A 22,775-nucleotide genomic window follows, 5' to 3' on the forward strand; every position below is an offset into this window, starting at 1 on the left:
AGTCTAGCTTCTTTAGCTAGAGTTGATGAGGTGTTGGAAGTCAATATGAGAGCCTGACAGTATCTTTGGTTACCATTTACTCATATTAAACCATATTTTGTGTAACTATCATAAACGGGTCCTCATTTTATTTTATAGTTAGGAAACAGGACATTGCTAATGAACTCTTTTGCTGTCTTTAAAAAGCTTCTAGTTAAAGAACTCCTCGAGACATTTTGGATTGCTTGAATTCGGCAAGCCATCACTGACGATTTCAGGCAAATCCTGTTTCTCCGTAAGCAGAACTCGGTAGCGACAGTGGCTGATTCGACACTCCCATTTTGGGTGTACTATGTGTTATACAAAATGTTGTCTGCCCTTTAGCAGAAGAATATTTGGATAAGGACCAAGATGATTTTAAAACACACAAAACTGTATAGTTTGCAACAAATTAAATCTTAGAATCGGGAGTAGCAGAGTTCTCAGACCCCTGGACCAGAAGCACTGGCATCCCCTGGGAACTTGTCAGAAACGCAGGCTCTCAGGTCCCACCCGAGACTTCCTGACCCTATAAACTAGAAGCTCTGGGTTTGGAGCCTGGCAATCTTAAGCCCCCTCACTGATGCTGATGTCCTGAAGTCTGACCTTCATTGCTCCAACCTTACTCTGCCTCCAGAACCTTGCAGTACTCCATTTTGAATATATCCAAATGCCAGTGCAGTTCCTAAATCACGCATTTCACCACTAGGTCCTTTTGGTTCACAATCTATGGCTTGGTCCTCATATGACATGGTTTCCTGTTGGCAGCCAATCACAGCTCTCTACTAGAATATCTGCTCTCTGTTTGGCCCTCCTAGGTCCTTCCAATGGTGTGCTGATCATGCCGGGCTCCGCAGGGGTGCAAAGGGATAACCTCAATTGTTCTGCTCATTTACTGTTCAGAGCTCTCTCGACACCTTCTGGAGCACCCAAAGGTCCCTAGGGACAGCCTTAAAACACAGTGCCAGATCAGGGAAATGCAGATCAAAACCACAATGAGACACCAGCTCACACTGGCTTCACTCATATGTGGAACAAAAGAGACAAAAGAGATGAACATAGGGGAAGGGAAGGAAAAGTAAAATAAGATGAAAACAGAGAGGGAGATAAACCATAAGAGACTCTTAATCATAGGAAACAAACTGAGGGCTGCTGGAGGGGAGGTGGTGGGGGGTAACTGGGGGATGGACATTCAGGAGGGCACATGATGTGATGAGCACTGGGTGTTCTAGGCAACTGATGAATCACTGAACTCTGCCCCTGAAACTAAAAATACACTATATGTTAACTAAATTGAATTTAAATAAAGAATTAAAACAACAACAACAACAACACAGGGCCAGTCTCCATCCCAGAGTTTCTGATTTGGCTGGTCTTGCATACAGCCTGAGAATCTGCATTTCTAAAAAAGCTCCTAGTTGAAGTTGTTACTGTTGTCTGGGGACCACATTTTGGGAATCACTTGAAAGCCAGCATCACTAAATTATTTGTAGGGGAGTACCTAAAACAAAGAAGAAGAAGGAGGAGGAGGAGGAGGAGAAGAACCACCAACCCAGACCTTCCCCTTCCCCAAATGACTGCTCTGAGATGTTTCCCAAGAAATCCTAAGTATTCATCAATTAAGTCAGTGTATTTGTTTTCACTGGTAATTAAATTCCACTTACTTCGAAAAAAGTCTGAGGTAGCTAAAGTTACCTATCAGCAGAAACAGTCAGTTTACCCAGTGAGCTCAGAGAAGTGCTTTTCCTCTTGGGGGGAAATAGCATATTCTGTTGCTCCTTCAATCTGCTGGCCGTGGCCCTGACCCTGGTTCTCTCAAGCTAAGGTGGAGTGGAGTAGAGGTGGGATACCAGGGCTGAGCAGATTGGCAGAGGTCGTGGAATAGGGGGACAGACTCTAAGCTTTGGAAAGAAACTGGGATGTGACGTTAATAATCCTGCAAATGACCAACACAGTTAACGCCCTCACACACACACATCATCATCTTAAAAGGGAGGCTCTCACTTCCCCATCCTTCCCCACCCTTGGCCAAGCCAAACCAGAAATAGAACACAGCTCACCTCTCAGGGACATCCCCCCCCACTTCATCTCCAGAGACCGCATCTGCTGCTCCCAGAACAAGCTCTGTTCTCACAGCCACACAATTCGCTGCTGAAACCCTAATCCTGAGAGTGGGGCTAGAGCCAGATGAGAGAAAATGCCAACAGGGCAAAAGCCTCATTCCAGATCCCAGATATGACTCTGCCGCCTTCAAAATGGCAAGTGCTACCTGCTGGCCCCAGCCAGGTCCACAGCCCACATCAGGAGCTTATGGAGACATTGGAGGGCTGCTGATGAAAACCACACGGTGGCCTGTGGCTTTTGCTTTCCTGAGTCCATTACTCCATCCGGGGGTGGGGGGCTCTGTGGAGGCTGTTTGGAGGGGGCCCACAGCATAAGGTCATGCATCACTTGCTGGCTCCTCCCTGTGAAAGCAGAGAGTCAACATCCAGCCCACTGGAGACATGGGCCATTCTCACCCTGCTGATTCAAGGGTCAAAGGTCCTGGAGGAACAGTATTCAAGGGCCTCAGTGAACTGCCTTTTGCATCTCACAGTGGTTCCTCAGGAGCGTAAAATAGGAGAAGTGAAACCGAACATTCACCCGTGAAGCAGAGGAGAGGAAGAGCCCAGAGGCCCTTTGTTTGGGGCCCGTTATTTTCTAGTCGGCCACATGCAGGGCCTGGCCATGAAGGGTCTCACGGTGGCCGTCCTCGTCTGGACTCTGATATCTCCCAGCAGCGGCACCAAGGGCTGGCCCACACACACGGTCTGCCGGGATGGGAACCTGGAAGTGCTCTACCAGAGTTGTGGTAAGGTCTTTCAAAACGTGCTATTTTGTGTTTACGGGGAAATGGAGGCCCTCAGATGAGGGCTGCTGTAGTGTTGAGTTGGGATTGGGAAGGGGTGAGAGAACCAGGACCCAAAGGCTTTCTCCACTTGCAGTAGGTCTGCAAGGCCATCAAGAGCCCTTGGGAGAAGGAGGAATGCAGGGTGGGGAGTGGGAATGAGCCTGAAAGAGCCACAAAGAGAACAAGACAAAGGCATTGAGTCTAAATAGACCAATTCACTAAAATGGCAGAGCCCAAAATGACCAAGGAGTCTACCAGATCATGAAACCCCATTAGCTCAAAATTAAGAAAAGATGCTTCTATTAGTCACCTCCACCCCAAAATGTACACCCCGACTAGCTTCCAGGTTATTGAGTTTGCAAACTGAGTGAAACGATCTCATATGTCAAAAGAAAAGATTCCTGCCTTCCAGTGACCCTCCTCAGCGTCACTGCCCACTAATTCAGCACGTACTCAATGCCAAGGTTTTTTCTAGGGCCAGATATAACCAAAGAACATATGCCATGGTTATTACCCCAATGGGGCCAACATCTTTACCAACAAACCGTGCGAGCTAATGAGCAGAATTCAGGAAACAGCAGCTGCAGGTTCTTAACCAACACTTCGGATTATATATTGGTCTACAAAGGCTGTTAGAGCAGAGTACCACGGACTGAAGTCTTAAACAGCTGATATTTATTTTATCACAGTTCTGGAGGCTGGAAGTCCAAGATCAAGGTGTTGGCAGGGTTGGTGTCTCCTGAGGCCTCTCTCCTTGGCTTGTAGGTGGCTGTCTTCTCCGTGTCCTCACACAGTCTGTCCTCTGCCTGGCTGGGTCCTGATCTCCTCTTCTTATAAGAACACCAGTCCTACTGGATTAGGGCTCACCCACAGGACATTATTTAACCTTAATCACCTTTTGAAAGACCCTATCTTCAAATAAAATCATATTCTAAGGTACTAAGGGGTAAGACTTCAACGTATCAGTTTGGTGGGGAGAGGAGCACACTTCCGTCCACAAGGGGGGCCTGAGTGCAGGAAAGTGAGTTCAGCATCAGATTGCATCTTGAATGAGGATGAGAGGGACAGCCTCATGGAAAAGCGTGCCAGTGTGAAATATGATACTTCGGAGGTAGACAGGAAGCAAAATGCAGTTTGGATGGAAGGAGCTGGAAAAGTGATGCTCTTTCAGTATTTAAATCGGCCTCATGGTAAGCTGGGGAGCAGAGGAGATGTTGCCTTGGACCAGATAGCTGATCCGGCAGCTGCTACCCAGGGAGTTGCCGTGGAGAGGTTGGGATGGTCAGGCTGGTCTCTGGGGCCATTTGTCAGACTTGATTTCACTCTTTGAAAAAGAAGGAACACTGAACATTGAAATGCACAAAAACTTTTTTTCTGATGTACAAGCGAATGAATGGCGAAATGCTGTAGGTGTTGATCTCATTACTCTTGCTCTTCCCATGGGGATGGGACACTTTCTGCTGGCATCTACGCATTGTAGGTGCAGCATGAGAAGCAAGAGTTGAGATGAATGGACTACTCGGGATTTGTTTTTCCAATTCATCCTCCCATAAAAGGTTGCCATGGCTGGTCCCTCTCCCAGACCAGCCTGCAGCCTGCAGCCAAGCCTGGCACAGCCTTTCAAGTCACTGCCAAGAAAGACAAGAGAAGCGGATGCATCAGGAGAACAAAGCTTATCACCGGCCTCTGGGGATAACTCCTCCCTCCCTGTAGCTGCTCTAGTCACCCAATGTCAACAAGCCCTGCTCTGGGCACTCAGAGGAAAGGGATGGAGGAGACACAGCTCTCATTGAAGAGTAGTGGGAGGATCAGACAATTCAACAACAGGGTAAATGCTCTGTGTTTAGAGGGATAGAGGCATGTATCATGCACCAGGGGTCATGGTAGTTGGAAAGGGTGAGTTTGGGGGTCTAAACACACCAAGGGAAGGGACATCAAGCTTGACCTCAACCTCAAAGAATGACAAAAATGGTAATTATAACACCTTATGTCCGTGGGAGGTTTACAGGCATTCAGGACTTCCTATGCGTTACTACTTTACGGATGTCTAAACCAGAGTTACAGATGCCAGGGAACTCTTCCAAGGTCACACAGGTAATTGGGCAGAATTATTTCCGGGGAGCACAGAGAAGGCATGAAGTAAATATCTGCGGAATCGAAATGACTTGATCAGGGCTAGCAAAAGCCCGGCTGACTCTGGAGCTTGTGCTTTAATCCTGCTGTCTGGAGTTTCATCAGAAGGCAGGTGGATGGAGGTGGGGCATGGGAAGGATAACTTGGCACAGAGAATGGCATGTTGACAGCAGGGAGAGGTGACCAGGCATAGAGTTCAGGTGGCTGCAGAAGGGATAGAACACAAGGGAGGGACGAGAGGTAAAGTAGGAAGTGTGGGGAGAGCCCAGGTGTGATGGTGAATTTTATGTGTCATATTGATGGGGCCACAGGAGGCCCAGAGAGCTGGTTAAACATTTTCTGGGTATGACTGTGAGAGTGTTTCTACGCTTTAGCACTGAAATCACTGACCTGCGTGAAAGCAGATCACCCTCCTGAGTGAGGGTGGTCACCATCCAATCTGTTGAGGGCCTGAAGAGAACAAAATGGTGGAGGAAGGAAGGATTCACTCTCCGTCAGCCTGACTGTAAGCTAGGACTTTGACCTCCTGCTTGGAGCGCTCCTGGCTTTCAGGCTCGCCCTGGGATCTTCAGACACACCACCAGCCTTCATGGGTTTCCAGTTTGCAAATGGCAGACCACAGGGCTTCTCAGCCTCCATAACCACATGAGCCAGTATCTTATGATAAATCTCTTTGATTATATATATATTTTTCTAGTATATATTTCCACTGGTTCTGTTTCTCTGGAGAACCCTAATACAGTACAATACAAGGTTGGGCTGCGTCCCTTTGACAATGAGGAGATTACATTTGGAAAGATTCCCTCAGGGAATGGATGGAAGCTTGAATATTAGCTTGAAAGTTATTTGAGGCCACAGCCAAGGTTTGTAGCCTGTAGAATCAATAATCCAGGGGGTGCCTGGGTGGCTCAGTCAGTTAAGCCTTCAGCTCAGGTCATGATCCCAGTGTCCTGGGATCAAGCCCCATGTCCAGCTCTCTGCTCACCAGGGAGCCTGCTTTTCCCTCTCCCTCTGCCCCTCCCTCCTGTTTGTGCTCATGCGCACACGTGCTTGAGCTCTTGCTCTCTCTCTCGCTCTCTCTCTCCGTCAAATAAATAAATAAAATCTTTTAAAAATAATAATAATCCAGGAAAGAAGTATGACAGGTCAAACTAGTATCCTATTGAAAGCCTCAACATCAGAGGAAATCTTTGGGATATTCTGGTGTCAGCAGAGAAGAAAGAAAGCAGTGCCCTGAATTTTCTCCAAAAAGTGGGTCCTGGCTCATCTCCAGAGAGCACTGAGCCATCAGAGACTGAATAATTGCATACCCCTCCCCAGATGGAGATGGTCCTCTCTGTAGCTGCTGGATTCACAGCAGGGCACCCCACCCACCCCTGCTCCCTAGGCTTTCACACTGATAACACAGAACAAAGGCCATGTGTTTAGACCCTCTATCCAACCCTGGTGTTCAGATCTCCTTAGTGCGTGTCAGGAGCTTCTAGAATCTCAACATGCACACAGATGTGGGGGCATCACCTGACAAAAGTAGAGGATTTACTGTTTTCTGGGTTTAGTGCTTCATTTTTTCCTTCTTGTTTTATTTAATAATTTTAGTAGGAGGGGCAGCTCTTAGGCCAGACACTGTTCTAAATAATACAAAAATCCTTGAGGAGAAAGAAAGAAATTCACAGAAAGTTGCTGGGCTCTGAACACTGACTGGGAAGTGAGCACAATTTTCTGAGAAAGCAGAAGTCCTGCTCTGTCCAACTGTTAATGCTACAGTAAAGACTGACAGAAGGGGGAACCAAAGCAGCCTTTTATTAGATCATAAGACAATCCCCAGGGCTAGCAAAACCCCAGGGACTTCACGCATTCCCATGCCACAAATGTCCACCAATGTATTTATTTATATTCTGTCTCTATCACACCCGCTCAGGAGATGGATTACAAAAGTCCACAGGTTTGGAGGATGAAACAGGTAGTGGGGAAACAGGTTGGGGGTGGGGACGGGATAATAAATCCAGGAGATATCAGGAAACATACAACAGATGAGACAGTGTGAGGAGTAAGATCTGTGGGTCTGAGGTCAGCAAACTTCATTCCAGCCATTGGGCAATATTCTCTGTCTCCTCTCCTTGATTGCAAAGTGGGCATATCAGTTTCCTATGGTGTACTAGTAGTTACCACTTGGTGGCTTAAAATGACACACATGTCTTCTTTTAGTGTCCCAGAGGTCAGAAATCCAAAGTCAACTTCACTTTGTGAAGCGCCACACTCCCTTGGAAACTCTAGGGGAGAATCTCTTTCCTGGACTTTTCTAGCTTCTACAACTATATTCCTTGGCTCATGGACCCTTCCTCCATCTTCAAAGCCAACAGGCCAGCGTCTTGCTCCAACATCTTGTTCTCATATTGCTTTCTTCTATGCCAAATCTCTCTCCACCTCTCTCTCTCTCTCTGAAGGGAACACTGAGATTAGAATAATCTCCCCCATCTCAAGATCCTTAAATTAATCCCATCTACAAATTCTCTTTTTCTGTGTAAGATAACATCAGCAGATTCTGGGAATTAGGATATGGATATCTTTGGGAGCCCTCATTTATCCCACTACAATAGAGATAATAATTTTACCTACCTCTCAGGGCCATGAGAGGATTAAGTAAAAGGATTGTATGAAAAGTGCTTAGTACATACTTAGTACATAATTCTTTGCTGCTGATGACTTGCAAGACATTTTCTAGTCAATAGAGGTGTATTTGATTATGACCTTCCTCAAAACCATATCAAACAAGGAAATTACATCACTTGCAAAATAAAATCTGTTTTTAAGAAGTCTAGTCTTTCCTGATACTGGGATGAGCTCTGAGCAAAGTGACTCCCATCCACTGTTTCTCACGGAAACGAGGAGCAAGGATTCATCACTAAAACACAACTCAGGATCGCTTTCTCAAGTGACCCCAGTGGAAGCTTCCATGAATGGTACAATTGCAGGTCTGGGTTGCTCAAGGGAAAGTTAGACTGCCTATAGGACTGGATGAGACACATGTGCTCCAGGCAGCCTTCCATGACTCGTATTGTTGCCATTGTTGTTTGCTGTTTTGGGTTTTTTAATAAGCGTTGGCAAGCAGAGATCTAGGTTGTATTTTTTGACAAGAACATTGAGTGTGAACTTAGTATTGTCATTTAATGTACTTTGATAGGCTTTCACATGTTTTGACATCAGCCAGGCCAAGAAGAGGGTCATAAAAAGTAAAAAACCTATGACATATGCCTAAATGATTTTATGTCTCCCCTTTGATATCTCTGACAGTCAACTTGGCCATTCCAGTGGTTCCTAGGGGTAGTCTAGGACAGGCACTGGCAAATGAAGCCCACAGTCCAAATTCCACATGTTGCCTGTTTTTAGATGGCCTGTGAGCTAAGAATGGTTTTTACACATTTAGGTGGTTACAAGATTCAAAAGAAGAAGAATATATGTGACATATGAAATTACATGAAATGTCAATTTCTGTGTCCATAAAATTTTATTGGAACATGAACACATTCATCTGTTTCTCCTATAAGTAGGTTGATAGTGACTCTATGACCACAGATCCTGAAATATTAACTATTTGGCTTTTTGTAGAAAAACGTTCCTGCTCCCTGGTCAAGGGTAGGAAAGAATCTCTCAAGCTGTTCCCCAGCTCAGAGGCTCCAGTTCTGTATCTTCTGGATGATTTTAGCCATAGAGAAGCTGTGTGGCCACGTAATCTTGACACCAAAACCACCATGAGTGGAGGAATTCATAAGATACCTTTGAGAACATCATCATTTTCATAATAATCTCCGGCTGCTACATGGCATTTTATAACTTATAATGTCCCTTCATTTAATAAGGTCTCATTCAATCCTTACAAATAGTCCTATGAGGTGCGTAGGATATCTATCTCCATGTTCCAGATATGGAAACTGAAGCATGTACACCTTAACTATCTTATCATGTAACATAGACTGAGCCATGAGACAGCCCTAAGAGTCTGACTCCATGCCCAGGGACTCAGAGCTACATTATGGAATTCCAGTAGGGAGCAACCCATGCCATCTGATCCCAGAAGCACATGGTAGGGATAGGGAGAAGAGATAGCTCAAAAACTAAGTCTTCGGGCGAGGAAGTGAAAACCCTACCCTAGCAGAAGCAGGAAGAGGCGGAAGGGCGGAGGGAGGAAAGAGGAAGAGGAGGAAGAGAGCAATTTGCTTTCTGATTCGATTACTCCAGCCTCCCCTCTCTGCACGCACTCAGAGCTGGGTCTGTTTGGCTCTTCCCAAGTATCCATCGGGGACCTGTAATAGCCGTAGAAGAGAAGGAGCACCCACATTGACATTCATCAACCCATGTACCAAGTTCACTTTCATTGCAAGATGTTTGGAAATGACATCTACCAAATTTTTTTAAAAAGCAAATGAAAGTTCATTCTCTTACCAGCAAGAACAGCGTATTTTCAGATGGAGCCTCCCCACCGCCCTACTGTGAGGTTGGCTTACTTATTTTATAGGGAAACCTTATTTCCCCCACATCCGACAGCAATTTTCAGGGTGGAGAAGCTGGTGAGTCGGGAGGGGAGGGGAGTGGAGGGGGAGCTCTATCTCCAGCAGTAAGTTGAGGGCAGTGGGTGGTTCCTAAGGGTCAGCCACCTGGGAGGTTTCAGGCTCAGGGGACCATGGCCTCTGGTCACCATGCTTCACACTTAACACGTGCTCTTCTCTCCCTGAAGGCAGGCAGCCTGGTCCCTATCTGCCCAAATAGGTTTTGCACATGTGCTGAAGTTTGCAGCAGGGCAGGCACTCTATCTGACCTCCAAAAAAAATCTTTAATTACAAAGTCAGAATCAGGTCACGTGCATCTGAGTAATCCATCAAGATAGTCAAACAGGACAATTAATCAGACCTTAAAAATTCAAAGCAATGCTGGCAACAACTCCTCCAAAATAAGGGTAAACCGCAAATGACCTGTCTGAAGAGCAAAGCATGTTGGAAAAATGTTGGTAAGAAAGTTATTTTAAAACTGCCCTGGAAGGAAAGGCGGCGGAGAGGGAGGGGGACCTGCTTTCCTCAAAGCCTAGTAATTGTGAAATAAATGGAGCATAAAACAACACAAAAGAAGCAACACTATAAAAAATATATAATAATAATGGAAAATATCACCCGCCACATAGTCCTTTAACAGTACTTTAAAATATCACACACAGAAAGCAATTTCTCTCTTCCTTTATTTTCCTGGGTTAATAGGGATATAAATACTGTACAATTAGAGAAAAGCAAACAGATAGGTGGGGAGACAATGATGCCATTTCAAAAGGATAAATGGGCACGCAAGATCAAACAGTAAGGTGCCAGGAGCATCGCGGGGTCTTTTTGCTCAAACATAGAGTCAGAAAGTTGATATTAATAATGATAGTAATTATATACCATAAAATTACTATCATTTTTAATGTATATGTATTAAATATATATAAATATGAGTGTCACTATTGAGGTGCAGACTTTTAAAGACGGGGAAATTATTTTTAAATAGATATTTATATGAATATATATATATATATATATATATATATATATGGGTGTCAACATTGAGATGCAGACTTAAAGATGGCACAAGGAAAAAGATGAAAGTGAAGAGGAGCTGGAGGAGAACTAATCTTGTAGGTGAGCTCCGGTCACGAAGCCACTGAGTTCCTCCTTGTGGCTTCTGTAAGGTCCTTTCAGCCAGACCTCCAAGGCACTGTGAATTCTCCCAAGTATTTTTTTAATGAACATACAATGTATTATTTGTTTCCGGGGTACAGGTCTGTGATTCATCAGTCTGACACAATTCACAGCACATACCATAGCCCATTTCCCAAGCACTTTTTAAAAGAGATGCTAAGTCCCTTAGGGGCTAGGGACCTAAGGTGGGTGGGGGCAGCCAAGAGTGAGTCCAAGAGGCTCTTTGGTGCAGGCAGGAAATGTCTTCCTAGGTGCTGTTCACTGCTCTTTCCATCCTCAAGCAAATTCATGAGAAGCAGCTTTACTCACGTTTTGGAGTAGAATCTTTGAAGAGGTAGAGATGGGAGAGGACGGTCGTCTAGCTCTGCCACTCTTTTTGTGCAAACTACAACACAGACGATATATTCCCAAAGCTGCCACAGTGTGAGGTCCAGGGCAAGGCTTCAGATACTGGACTACAGGAGAGGGAGCACAGGGGACCAAAGCAGCTTGTTTTCTCCAGGCCAAGGAAAGTGCAGGTGAAAGAGCCCCTTTCCGGCCCCAAACTGTGCAGTTGGAGAACCTGGCAGAGGCTGTCAGGTGCCAGGCCCCTTGTGAAGAGGGAGCCCCCAGCTGGCAGAGCGCCCTGCAACGCAAGAGCAAGCTGGAAGGCACAACACAGGAGCAGTGCTGCTCACACATACTGGGCTGGCGGTGGGGACAGATGCTCCCCTCCAAACCCCAAACAACAGGACTGGCATTTTAATGCAAAGAAAAGGGTGACCCACGCAGGAACCGTGTGCCGTGTGAGTCGATGTTCGGTCCTTTCTGGGATGCCTTGTAAAAGTGATATCCCAGTCCCCTGATGCAGCAGCTCTGTCCTGGGGCCCTAGAGAGCCCAGTGAGCACTGGAAGAGGGACTCTGGGGTCTACCAGAAACAACTTTGACCGTCCATCTGGGTGCAGCCCATGGATTATTCATGCGCAGTGGGCAATGTGCGAGTCACATCCTCCAGCTTCCTCATGGGATCCAAGAAGGCATCATTGTGCGTCCCTTCTTGAAATTCTGTACCACTTCTCTCCACTCCTCTCTGCCTTCAGGACAGAAGGGAGTGGTGACCAACCCAGTGGTGGGCAGGAGAAAGAAAAGATCCTCAGCCCAGAAAATGCTGCTTCCAAGCACAATTTACAATTGAAGAAGCACTGCCAATGGGCTCCCCTATTCGAAGCCTGACATATCCCCTTATGGCCAGGTGGGAACTGCGCCAGCCCCAGTGAGAAAATCCAGAACATAGTGATCAGCGTTCCCTCTGCCCGTTAGCCGTTAGAATCTTGTCCCATAGCTGAGATCTTTCCTATTCAAGGGTCCTCCATATATTTTAGTGCTAAGTTTAATTTTCCTGTAGCATATTATAAAATCCCCTTAAACAATTAAATACTACTTACACAATTAAGTCAAAATTTTGTAAATCAAATAAATTAATTTTATTACAGGCATACATAAATTGGTCACACCTTTATTAATAGAAATGTCTTGAACATTTAACCTAAAACACCAGATTTCCTTAAATGCTTTAAAATCTTTAAAAGCAGTCAAAGCAGATACAAATTATCACAATGATTATTCCACTTACTACCCTTTTTGTTAAATTACAGTATCTTTCAAAATGTCCGTGATATGGGTTTACATTTATGTCTTTAACATGGTTACAGTGGCATTTACTCTTCCCTATATTCTTATATCTTCCTGGGGTTATAGTCATGCTTAGTTCAGTATTTTCCTAGGTGTCTAGGATGCCCCAGACCAAAGATATCACCTCAGACTAGTTGAGGATACAGGTTCCAAGTTACTGATCCTTTGATTGTGGGATCCATGGCTGGGCAGTAAGCTGGCTTTACTTAAACTACTACAACCTGAAGACCTGATGCCCCTTCCTTGCATAAAGTTCCCTGCAACCTGGTGCTTTGTCCTCAAAAGATGTGTGTTTCCCAGGGTCATTGAGATGTTACTCACGGTCTTAGCATTATTATACATTAACCTGGTCTGTCAGCATTGCAGGAAACTTACACCGCCCATGGTAATGTCAAAAGTATAATTAGGAGGGATTTTTTTAGAGGAAATGATGGACTTCGTTTGCACAGTTGAGACTCATCTGCACAACGTTTAGCTGACTCCTCAGCTTTGAAGACAGCACTGAATTGTCCTTCTACTTGTATCTTCTGTGTGACTGCTGGTGCTGACTGGATTGTCGTCTAGATTTCTAACCAAATTGTACATGAGGCCTCTCAAGCTCATCATTCCTTCTGTTTCTTTCTTATCTTTTTTTTCCCCCTTGCTCAGTCACAACTCTTGGTCCTTACTCTTACTTACTTCCAAAAGTAGAGAAAAGTGCATTGTTCTCCGTGGTCTATCCATAGGGGTGGAAACACTCTGAATCTCCAAAGATCTAAGAATGAGGCTACGTGTTCCTCTAGTGCTTGGGATGTGACCCGACTTCCTTCCTGCCATTGTTAGGGCTGCAGCTCCCAGACATGCTTGCTAAGTAATTCTCAAAGACAGAGTCATGAGAGATGAGGTCTTCAAGAGCTCAAAACAACAGGCCCTGTCTTTCTGCCTCCTCCCCGCAACTGTCTGGTATTGCCACTTGTGTTTCCCCAACCAACAGAGAGCAAGTTCCCAGGGGTGTCCTCCTGCCCTACACCTTCTCTGTCAGGGATGGGCATGACAGGCCACACTAGCATTTCCTGGCTCTCCATTTATAGGTCTGAGGCAAGGGTAGCTAATCAGAATTCATAGTGGCTGGGCAGCTACAAATGGAGGAGAGTGATGCCCGGGGTGAGGTTCCTAGAGCAAGTCTACTGCTCTGTGAGGCCAAGGATCCGTTTCTGACAGTCTGCCTTATGGTATCTATCGTGGTCATGGGTGCCACATGATCATCTATTTCTCCACAAGCCTGGCATTTGCAGGTACATGGAGAGGGATCAGTATTCTGCCACTCCTCGTCCACAGGCTCGGGGCAAACTGGGGACCTCTTATAAAATTGGGAAATGTCCTAGACAGACAGAATTTCAGGGGTTTCATCCAATTGCCTTCTTGTTGGGAACAACTTGAGCCAGAGAGGAAATCAATGTGTTCTAACCATAGCCACAAAGTTTCATGGAAGCTGAACCCAGTGGGATCTCCCAGGCCAGTGCTGCTTCCTCTCACAGCATAAAAGCCATGATGGATAAACTCACACAATTTCAGGTCAAAGACATTGTGTACAGCAAAATCAGCCCTCTCTTTCATACCTATATTCCCAAAGTGTAAAAGTTCCTCTTCCTGGGCATCCCTTCTCTTAAAGCAATTTGTCCGCATCCTTTCTTGCCCAGGATCCTATCAAACAAGAGCCACTGTATATACAGAAGACATATGGAGACTCACTTATAATACTGAGAGGACCACTGGCTCCATAAATGTAGTCTGACTGCAGATCTTACATAGAAATGACATGGTTTTATAAAGCAGTGAAAGCAAGAACATGTTTAGAATAGAGTTGCCTTTTCTGTGGTGTGAACCTCATAAGTAATCTAACAATAGTTAGTAAACAAATCACCAGGGCAGGAGACACTTAATGAGCATATGATAGATGACTTGGGCCCCTAAAGCCCTAAAGGTTAATGCCAGCTTCCTATTTCCTCTGGTCTTTTCTCCATATGTAGCAAAGCTTGCTAAATGCAGCCAACTTCAGCCATCAAACAAATGCCTAAATGCCCAAAACCTTCAGCCCTCACTCAGTTGGAGTCAGCTGTCTTGGGTCTGAATCCTGGGCTATTCCAAAAGGGAAGTACTAGGAGCTTCGATTCCCCCCAGAGACTCTAATTTCTAGCCTGACCTACACTGAGCTGTTTGGGATTCAAGTAGAGTGGAGTGTGGGCAGGAAGATAATTTTTCCAAGGTGGACAATAGCTTTTCTGCCTCACACTTGGCTTTGGTTTTAACTAAATTAAAGAGCAGTACTTAAGTGAGTGTGTTTGTTTAAAAAAAAAAAAAACTGAAGAAAAACCACCAGTGGCTCTTGGTTTATTTGAATCAGTGGTTGAACAAAGCACAGGCTTGCTAGCAAGTATCAAGTGTCCTGATTTTTGGATGCATAGCTCATCTTGTAAGAAAATATAGGAAGTCTCCAGAAACCAAAACAAAGAGAAAGCCCAGATGTAGAGGAAAACCAGCACTGAAGTCTTGTCCACTCTCAGAAAATTTGCCTGTCTCCAAGCACCAGAACACAGGCTTCAGTGATGGTGTGGGAGTCTGGCGGCATAGTCTTGTACTATGCAAGATGGGAAATTGACTCCTTCAGGAAGTTCGGTCCTTCCAAAGATTATAGCCACAATTTTTAAAAGTGAGTAAGAAAAAAAAAATAATAAGTCAGCAAAACTAGAAGACAAGGAAACTTATCTAACTTTCCTGGCCTCTGGAGAAATAAGTTTTCCCCGAGAATTAGCAGCCGCAGACCAGAAAGCCCATAGGTTTGGGGCCCAAATGTGTATTTTCTTCATGATCCAGGAAACCCCAAGCCTAGAAATTAAATTACAGAATTTTTTTGAACAAACATAATCTGGAGTTTGCCTACAAAAGATTCCCAGTAAAGACACTTTCCAAGAGATACTTCAGAAAGAAATAAAATGATCTCTCAGAAGCTGGTTTGGACATGCAAGATGGAATGGCAAGCAAAGAATCAGAAAATTCAAATAAGCAATGAATGTAAGGATGATAATAATAATGTCTAATTTGAAAAGGGAATGTATTTGCTTTCCACTGTTGCATAACCAATTACTGTAAAACCTAGCAGCTTCAAACCACAGATATTACCATCTCACAGGTGTTCCCTGCAGAAGTAGTAGGGTGTCCCTGACATGGGGTCTCTTGAGAGCCTGTTCAAGGGGTTGGTCTAGGCTGCAGCCATCTTGAAGCTTGACTGGGATAAGATCTGCTCCAAAACTCCTATAACTACGTGGCTAGAGTCAGGCCCCAGAATGTCACTCCAAGCTCACTCACATGGCTGTTAGCAGGATTCAGGTCCTCCATGGCTGTTGGCCAGAAGCCATTGGTTCTTTGCCATGACAGCCTCTCTACAGGGCCACTCACAACATGGCGCCATGTTCCCGCAGAGCAAAGGCTCTAAGCAAGAGAGCATGAGAGGGCAAGAAAGGTTTTTGTTTGTTTGTTTGTTCGTTTGTTTGTAGCCTAATTTCAGAAGCAATGTCCCACCACCTTTGCCATGCTCTACTGCTTAGAAGCAAGTCACTAGGTCTCAGGGGCAAGTTTTACATAAGGGTGTGAATTAGGAGCAGGGACCACTGGGAGCCATACTGGAGGCTGCCTACCATAAAGCAATAATTCAGCACAAACTACAGGATAATAATAGCACCTGAAGGAAGGAGCTGGTGAGGGGACATAAAGCATTCTGATGACCTTAGTCCTTGTATTTTTCAGGGAGAGGGCTAAAATCATGTTTACTTCAGCAAAACAAAAAACTTCTATTGTCATATGGTTATACAACAGTGTGACTATACTTAACATCACCAAACTGTATGCTTAAAAATGATTAACATGATAAATCTAATACTATGTGTTTTTTACCACAATAATAAATAAATAAATAAATAAATAAATAAATACCAGGAGAAAAAGCACAAAAAAAGTAATGTTTCATTTTAAGCTTTATTAAGTAAAATTTTCAGGTTAGAAATTCAAGGGTAACTACTTGAAAAAACTAGCAATGTTGTATATTACTTTCAAAATAGTAAAAAGGAAAAAGAAAAACAAACACTTGAATCAAAATGTTAGAAAGAAGGGGACAAAGGAGCATATAAAGATCAGGGCATTAAGGAAAGAAAGCCCAACAATAAATGAGAAATAATTACAAATGTATTAGAGATTCTCATATATATGAATTGACTAAGGTAAACCGATTTTTTTTTTAAAGAATACTAGATTGAACTTTTAAAATCAGCTCTTCGGGGGCACCTGGGTGGCTCAGTCAGTTAAGAGTCTGGCTCTTGATCTCAGCTCAGGTCTTGATCTCAGGGTTGTGAGTTCAATCTCCATGTTGGGCTCCATGGTGGGTGCGGGGAGCCTACATAAAAATATAGATTCTGAAAAACAATCTGAAGGATTTGAAGAGGTGGGGGGGTGGGAGGTTGGGGGAACCAGGTGGTGGGTATTAGAGAGGGCACTGACTGCATGGAGCACTGGGTGTGGTACAAAAACAATGAATACTGTTATGCTGAAAATAAATTTAAAAATGATTAATAAAAATATAGAGAGAGAGACCTAAAACATACCTAAAATATAGACCCACAGTGAATGTCAGATTTAATGGCAAAACACTGGAACTATTTCCTTTAAAAGCAAGAAGGAGATAAGCATGCCCACCATCCCCACTTCTATCCAATCCTGCACTGAAGGCCCCAGCCAGCACAGTAAGACAAGAAAAATAAAATATTTAAGGACTTAAAAGGGGGGAACAAAAATGTTATTATACGCAAGCAATAAGACTGGCCATGCAGAAAAAAACTAATTTAAAATTATTGGAATTAATAAGAGAGTTGCCTGAACAATTTCTTTGGGGACCAATATCTGACATCATTCCTGGCGATAGCTAGCACGGGTAGCTTTGGTGAATTCATTTTCACAGATGCCACGTATATAATTAGTCGTATTGACTACAATTGCATCCATTCGCCTTTTGATTAATATTTTGGTTGCTTCCAATTTTTTACAATTACACACCGTTGACAGCACTTATTATTTCTATCTCTTTGTACAGAAAAAGTTTCCCAGCCCAGGACTTTTCTTTCCACTTCTCCCAGGTTTAAGCCCGGACAAAGGTATTTGGACTTGCTCTAGGTTCACCAGCCTTGTCTAGTCATGTTTCCACACAGCAACAGTTTTTTAAATGTCATGTTCTGAAAACACATGAACAGATGGCAAAAAAAGGCTGAACAATATCCACATGGTTACAGCCATGACGTCAAAGAGAAAGGTGAAGAGCTGAGTCGGGGTCTACGTAAAACTTTGCTGGATCAACATGTGCTTCATTTAACTTGAGTGTGGCGGGGGGAGGGGGAAGCAGGAAGGCTGTGGGCATTGGGCAGGTGCACTATTCTCATTTATCAATCTGAAATCAGGTTTCCCGTCTTATTTTTCCTGTCAGTTTGTTATCTTCCAGTATGATTTTTTTTTTTGTTGCTGTTATTTTTAGCACAAGTATTTTTGATCTTCTAATCAGGAGGGAAGTAGTAGGATTGTGTTGATTTGGGAAGCGGAGAAATGAGCCCTTTCTTTGCTTAGGGGTTTATTTTGCTGATAGATGGGCTGCCAAGCCAAAGGCAGCTGGTCCCTTTCTCCTCTGGCATCGACCTCTAAGTGCTTGTAGTCCTATGTTACTCATGCTATGGGGTCTTATTTCCAGGGTGGTCTATGTCACACAAGCGGCAGAGTGCTAATGAGAAGTTTCCCATAGAAACATCTCCCTCCTCCCCATCAGGTAGAGCTCTATTGCAGAGCTGGGACATCCATAAGACCTATTTTGTCTCTGTCTCAGAATGTGGGGGATACAGGAAGACATGGTGAACTGGTTTGGAGAATGTGGAATTCTGCTTCCCTGATTTCAGTACAAGACCCTATGGTAGAAACTCTGGTACCCACCTCACCATTTCAGGACATCTCCATGGTACCTTTAGGAAGTGTTGATTTCATGCCCTGGAGATTCTGTGCCTCTTATTCTCTAATAAAAAAGGAGTCGGGGGGGGGGCACCTGGGTGGCTCAGTGGGTTAAAGCCTCTTCCTTCGGCTCAGGTCATGATCCCAGGGTCCTGAGATCGAGCCCCACATCGGGCTCTCTGCTCGACAGGGAGCCTGCTTCCTCCTCTCTCTCTGCCTGCCTCTCTGCCTGCTTGTGATCTCTGTCTGTCAAATAAATAAATAAAATCTTTAAAAAAAAAAAAAGGAGTCGGTGATCCCCCTTGAACACTACCTCTTCCTTCAAAGGCCTCTCTGTGAGGGCGCCCTGCTCTTCATTCTACATCAGGGTGGTCACATCTGGAGACAGGGTCCCTGAATGGCCCCTTGGCCAACTTGCTAACAGTGATGAGGAGGGTCTTTACACATGTTATAGACTGAATGTTTGTATCCCCTCAAAATTCGTGTGTGGAAGCCCTAAACCACAATGGTGTTAGGGGGTGATGAGCATTGGATGAGGTCATGCGAGACCCATGCTAGAACTAGGGTCTTTTTTTTTTTTTAAGAAATCAATGTCTTTTGTTGAAGCCCCCGATCTGTGGTATTTTGTCATAGCCGCCCGACAGACTGAGACAACACGTCAGCTCTGTCAATAGGCTTGCTTCCTAGGAAAAGTGTAAATTGATTTTTTTTTCCTCTTGTGAGTCTGATGGGGGATTGGAGGCGCATGGACAATTCATTACCATGCGTGGGGAGAGCAGTACCCGAGGGGGATGAAAAATACAACAAGTTTATCTCATACCAGAAAGCATTAGGGAAACAAATCTCAAGAATTAACACTTGTTCTGCAGGCCTCCATATGATGGAGTGTGGCCAAAATTGCATCCCGGACCCTGCGGGCAGCATTGGGAAGGAAGTCTGGTGGCTAAGGAAGGAGCTCCCTGCCACAGTCATCCAAGCCTACTCACCCCATATGAGCATTAACAATAATCAGCCATGGCTGCCTGTGCACATCACAGCTCCTAGTGTTTGAATCGTTCCTGGGAACATTCTTCTCATGTCACGGAGGGAGTCTCATCCCAACCCCCAAGGCTGAGCAGGTGCAGAAGTTACTGACCCCTGCCCAGCACAATGAGCTCCTCCTCTGATTTTTCGCCAGGGAACACGCTTCTCCAGCAAGAATTTTTCTTTAAGAAGACCTGCTACATGGCTGGAGAGAATGTAAAATGTATAGCCACTCTGGAAAATGGGGGGGGCGCTGTTTCTTAGAAAACTAAACATACATTTACCATATTACACAGCCATCCCGGGGCTGGGTATTTATCCCAGAGAAATGAAAATGACATAGTTCATAAAACCTCTATGTGAAAGATCACAAGGGCTTCATTTGTGATTGCCTTAAACGGGCCAAATGTCCTTCAGCAGGTGAATAGTTAAACAAACCATGATCCATCCATACGGCAGCATACCGCTCAGCAACCAACACGAATGAGCTATTGATACACACCACCACCTGAATGATCTCAAGGACATTACGCCAAATGGGGAAAAAAAAAAAAAGAATCCTATCTCAAAAGGTAGATCCATTTATAGAACATTCTCAAGATGACAAATTATATTGATGGAGAACAGATCAGTGGTTGCTAGGGGTAGGGAAGGGGATAATTATCAAAGGGAGCGCTAGAAAGATCCTTTGTGTCTGTTTCTTGATTGTGGTGGTGTTTACAGGTAATACAATTACATAGAACCACACATGCACGTGTGTGCACAGACACACACATGCGCAGGCGTGTAAAAACTGGTTAAATCTGCAAGTGGTCTGTAGATGGTACCCGGGCTGAGGCCTTGGTTCTGAGATCCAGTTGTGTAAGAAGTCACCACGAGTGGCGGCAGGTCAAGGATACACAGGACCTCTCTGTACTTTTTTTTTTTTTTTGCAACTTTTTGTAAATCTATTATTATTGCAAAATAAAAAGTTAAAAAAAAAAAGTCCTGGCCTTTTTGAGCCCAAGGCCCCGCATCTCACTTTCGGGGGTTCTGTTGATGGTGTAGGCGCTGAGCCCCACAGTGTGGGCTCCATGGCCCCTGCCTCCAGGGCATCTGAGAGACAGGCACCAGAAGGAAGTGTGAAGCTTGACGTGGTGCCAAGTGGGTCCTTCTACAGGTGAGGAAAGGGAATTCGGTGAGGTGGGGTGATGGCTAGCTGTCACCTTGACTTAAATTCTGAGTAGAAGTAGCTACTCCTAATACTTCTAGGAAGAGTCACCTCAGATGGTTTGCCTAGAAGTCCAAAGTGAGACAGGGCTGGAGTTTTTGTTTTTATAGAGTATGTGCATGTGTGTGGGGCAGGAAGGGGTATTTAAGGGCTGCAAAGGGTAAGGTGGTGTTGTGTGCACCTGCACATCAGCGATACAGTCATGCAATTACCCATGACGGTCAGATGTTCAGAGGAGCCAGACAATTGTGAGAACTCAGAGCTCACCAGCAAGACACAGGCCAGGGACTGATGGCAGAGGCTCTTCTTCTTCTTTTTTTTTTTTTTTAAGATTTTATTTATTTATTTGACAGACAGAGATCACAAGTAGGCAGAGAAGCAGGCAGAGAGAGAGCAGGAGAAGCAGGCTCCCCACTGAGCAGAGAGCCTGATGCAGGGCTCGATTTCAGGACCCTGAGATCATGACCTGAGCCGAAGGCAGAGGCTTAACCCACTGAGCCACCCAGGCACCCCTACAGAGGTTCTTCTTAACCCCAACAGCCACAGAAACCTGTGCTCCATCAAGATTGGCTGCTTCTTGGGAAATAGACAGGAAGAAGGCAGAAGTCGATCTTTCCAGTACCATTCTAAACAACAGAAGAAAATTAAGTCTTCTGGACTTTCCAGGATCCTTCCAGAGGTGACTCTAGGATCTTTAGGGTCTGTATATGTTCAAACAAACACCACCCACTTGTGACCTCAAGCCTTTGAAGAACTTGAACTGGCTGCACTATTTTAAAGAATTTATTTATTTATTTAAGAGAGAGACAGAGAGTGGGGGAGTTGGGGGGAAAGCAGAGGGAATGGGACAAGCAGACTCCCCACAGAGTGAGGAAAACCCGACATGGAGCTCGATCCCACAACCCGGGGATCATGACCTGAGCCTAAACCAAGAGTCAGACGTTTAATGGACAGAGCCACCCAGGTACCCCTGAACTGGCTGCATTTATAATATTCAAGGTGGATGTTACTAATGCAGAATGGACTTGATAACACAAAGGGCTTTGTTGGCAGATGTGACGTTCCCAGCAATTACATGCTCTCTGGGACTTCAGAGTTTCTTCAGAGTTTCTGTGTATGCTGTTTCTGCCCCGAGTTTCCTGGAAAAGAGTTCCCGTAGACAGACAGTCTGTTTGGGTTCATTCTCCAGCCCCTTCCAGAGGTTCAGATGACCCTGGACACTTTCCTTAAACCCACCTTGCCTCAGTTCTCGAGACTCAAACATAGAGATAATAAGCCTCTTAAGACTTTTGCAAGGATTTGAGCTAATACACATATAGTGTTTCAAACAGCCCCTGCCTATGGTCAGAGCTACAAGTGTGACCCCCAATGACCCTCCCCTGTAGACTGCGGCTGGTTATCCTTGACCACCCATGCTGGATTACGCACACCTCCTTTGTTCCTCACCGTGCCTTATAGCTACGCAGTGTGGAGACTGTCTTTTATCTTTCCTTTGTCCTTCTATGCTCTGTGTTCCCAAATGTCAGGGGTTATGCCTAAAACAAACCTGCCTTTATATCCTCACACCTTATACAGTGCTCAGTCCATGGTGGGAGCTCCAAACATGTTTGTGATTGGATCAATAAACAAATGGTATTTGGTTTCTTGTCTCCCCTGTTGAAGTAACATCTTTACCCCATTTTCTGGCCATCCACCAAAAATGGAAAAGTCCAATTGTTAGCAGGTTCCACTAGCTGCTTTGGCTTCAAATTTATGTCCCAAACACAGCCGCACCGGAGGAACATTTATGCCCCAGTCCGAGTACTGAGAATATGGGGAAAACATGATCTTTATGTCCCCCTGTATTAGGAGAAGACAAATTGAGATTGAGACTTATTAAAAGGGAAATGTGTTAGCCAAACATTGGAGGAGGTAAATGAGCAGGTGAACCGTTTCCAAAATCACTTTAATCCCTCACTTCCCACTGTCTGGTTGTGTGTCAACACTTCCGTAGCTGCCCAACCCACAATTATCCAGTAAGTATTACATAGCATAACCAGAAAAACAAGAGGTTATCAGAGTGGAGAATTCCAAAATAGGAAAGGGATTGTA

The 22,775-nt window shown here is 44.7% G+C and overlaps 1 protein-coding gene across 2 annotated transcripts in view; it reads left to right on the forward strand.

Annotated features, from left to right (window-relative positions):
• The first annotated feature begins 2,592 nt into the window (after positions 1-2,592).
• Positions 2,593-22,775, forward strand: part of LY86 (lymphocyte antigen 86) — a 57,344-nt gene continuing 37,161 nt past the window's right edge. Inside the window, exon 1 of one of the 2 annotated variants that reach the window (XM_032861512.1) lies at positions 2,593-2,869. In XM_032861512.1, the coding sequence (XP_032717403.1) occupies positions 2,731-2,869 (139 nt within the window). In that variant the 5' untranslated portion in view covers positions 2,593-2,730. The remainder of the gene's footprint in view (positions 2,870-22,775) is intronic. The other variant, XM_032861513.1, reaches the window with a different exon arrangement.

This window comes from Lontra canadensis, unplaced genomic scaffold (assembly GCF_010015895.1).
Source record: "Lontra canadensis isolate GAN:19392208 unplaced genomic scaffold, GSC_riverotter_1.0 scaffold21, whole genome shotgun sequence".
Lineage (NCBI taxonomy): Eukaryota > Metazoa > Chordata > Mammalia > Carnivora > Mustelidae > Lontra > Lontra canadensis.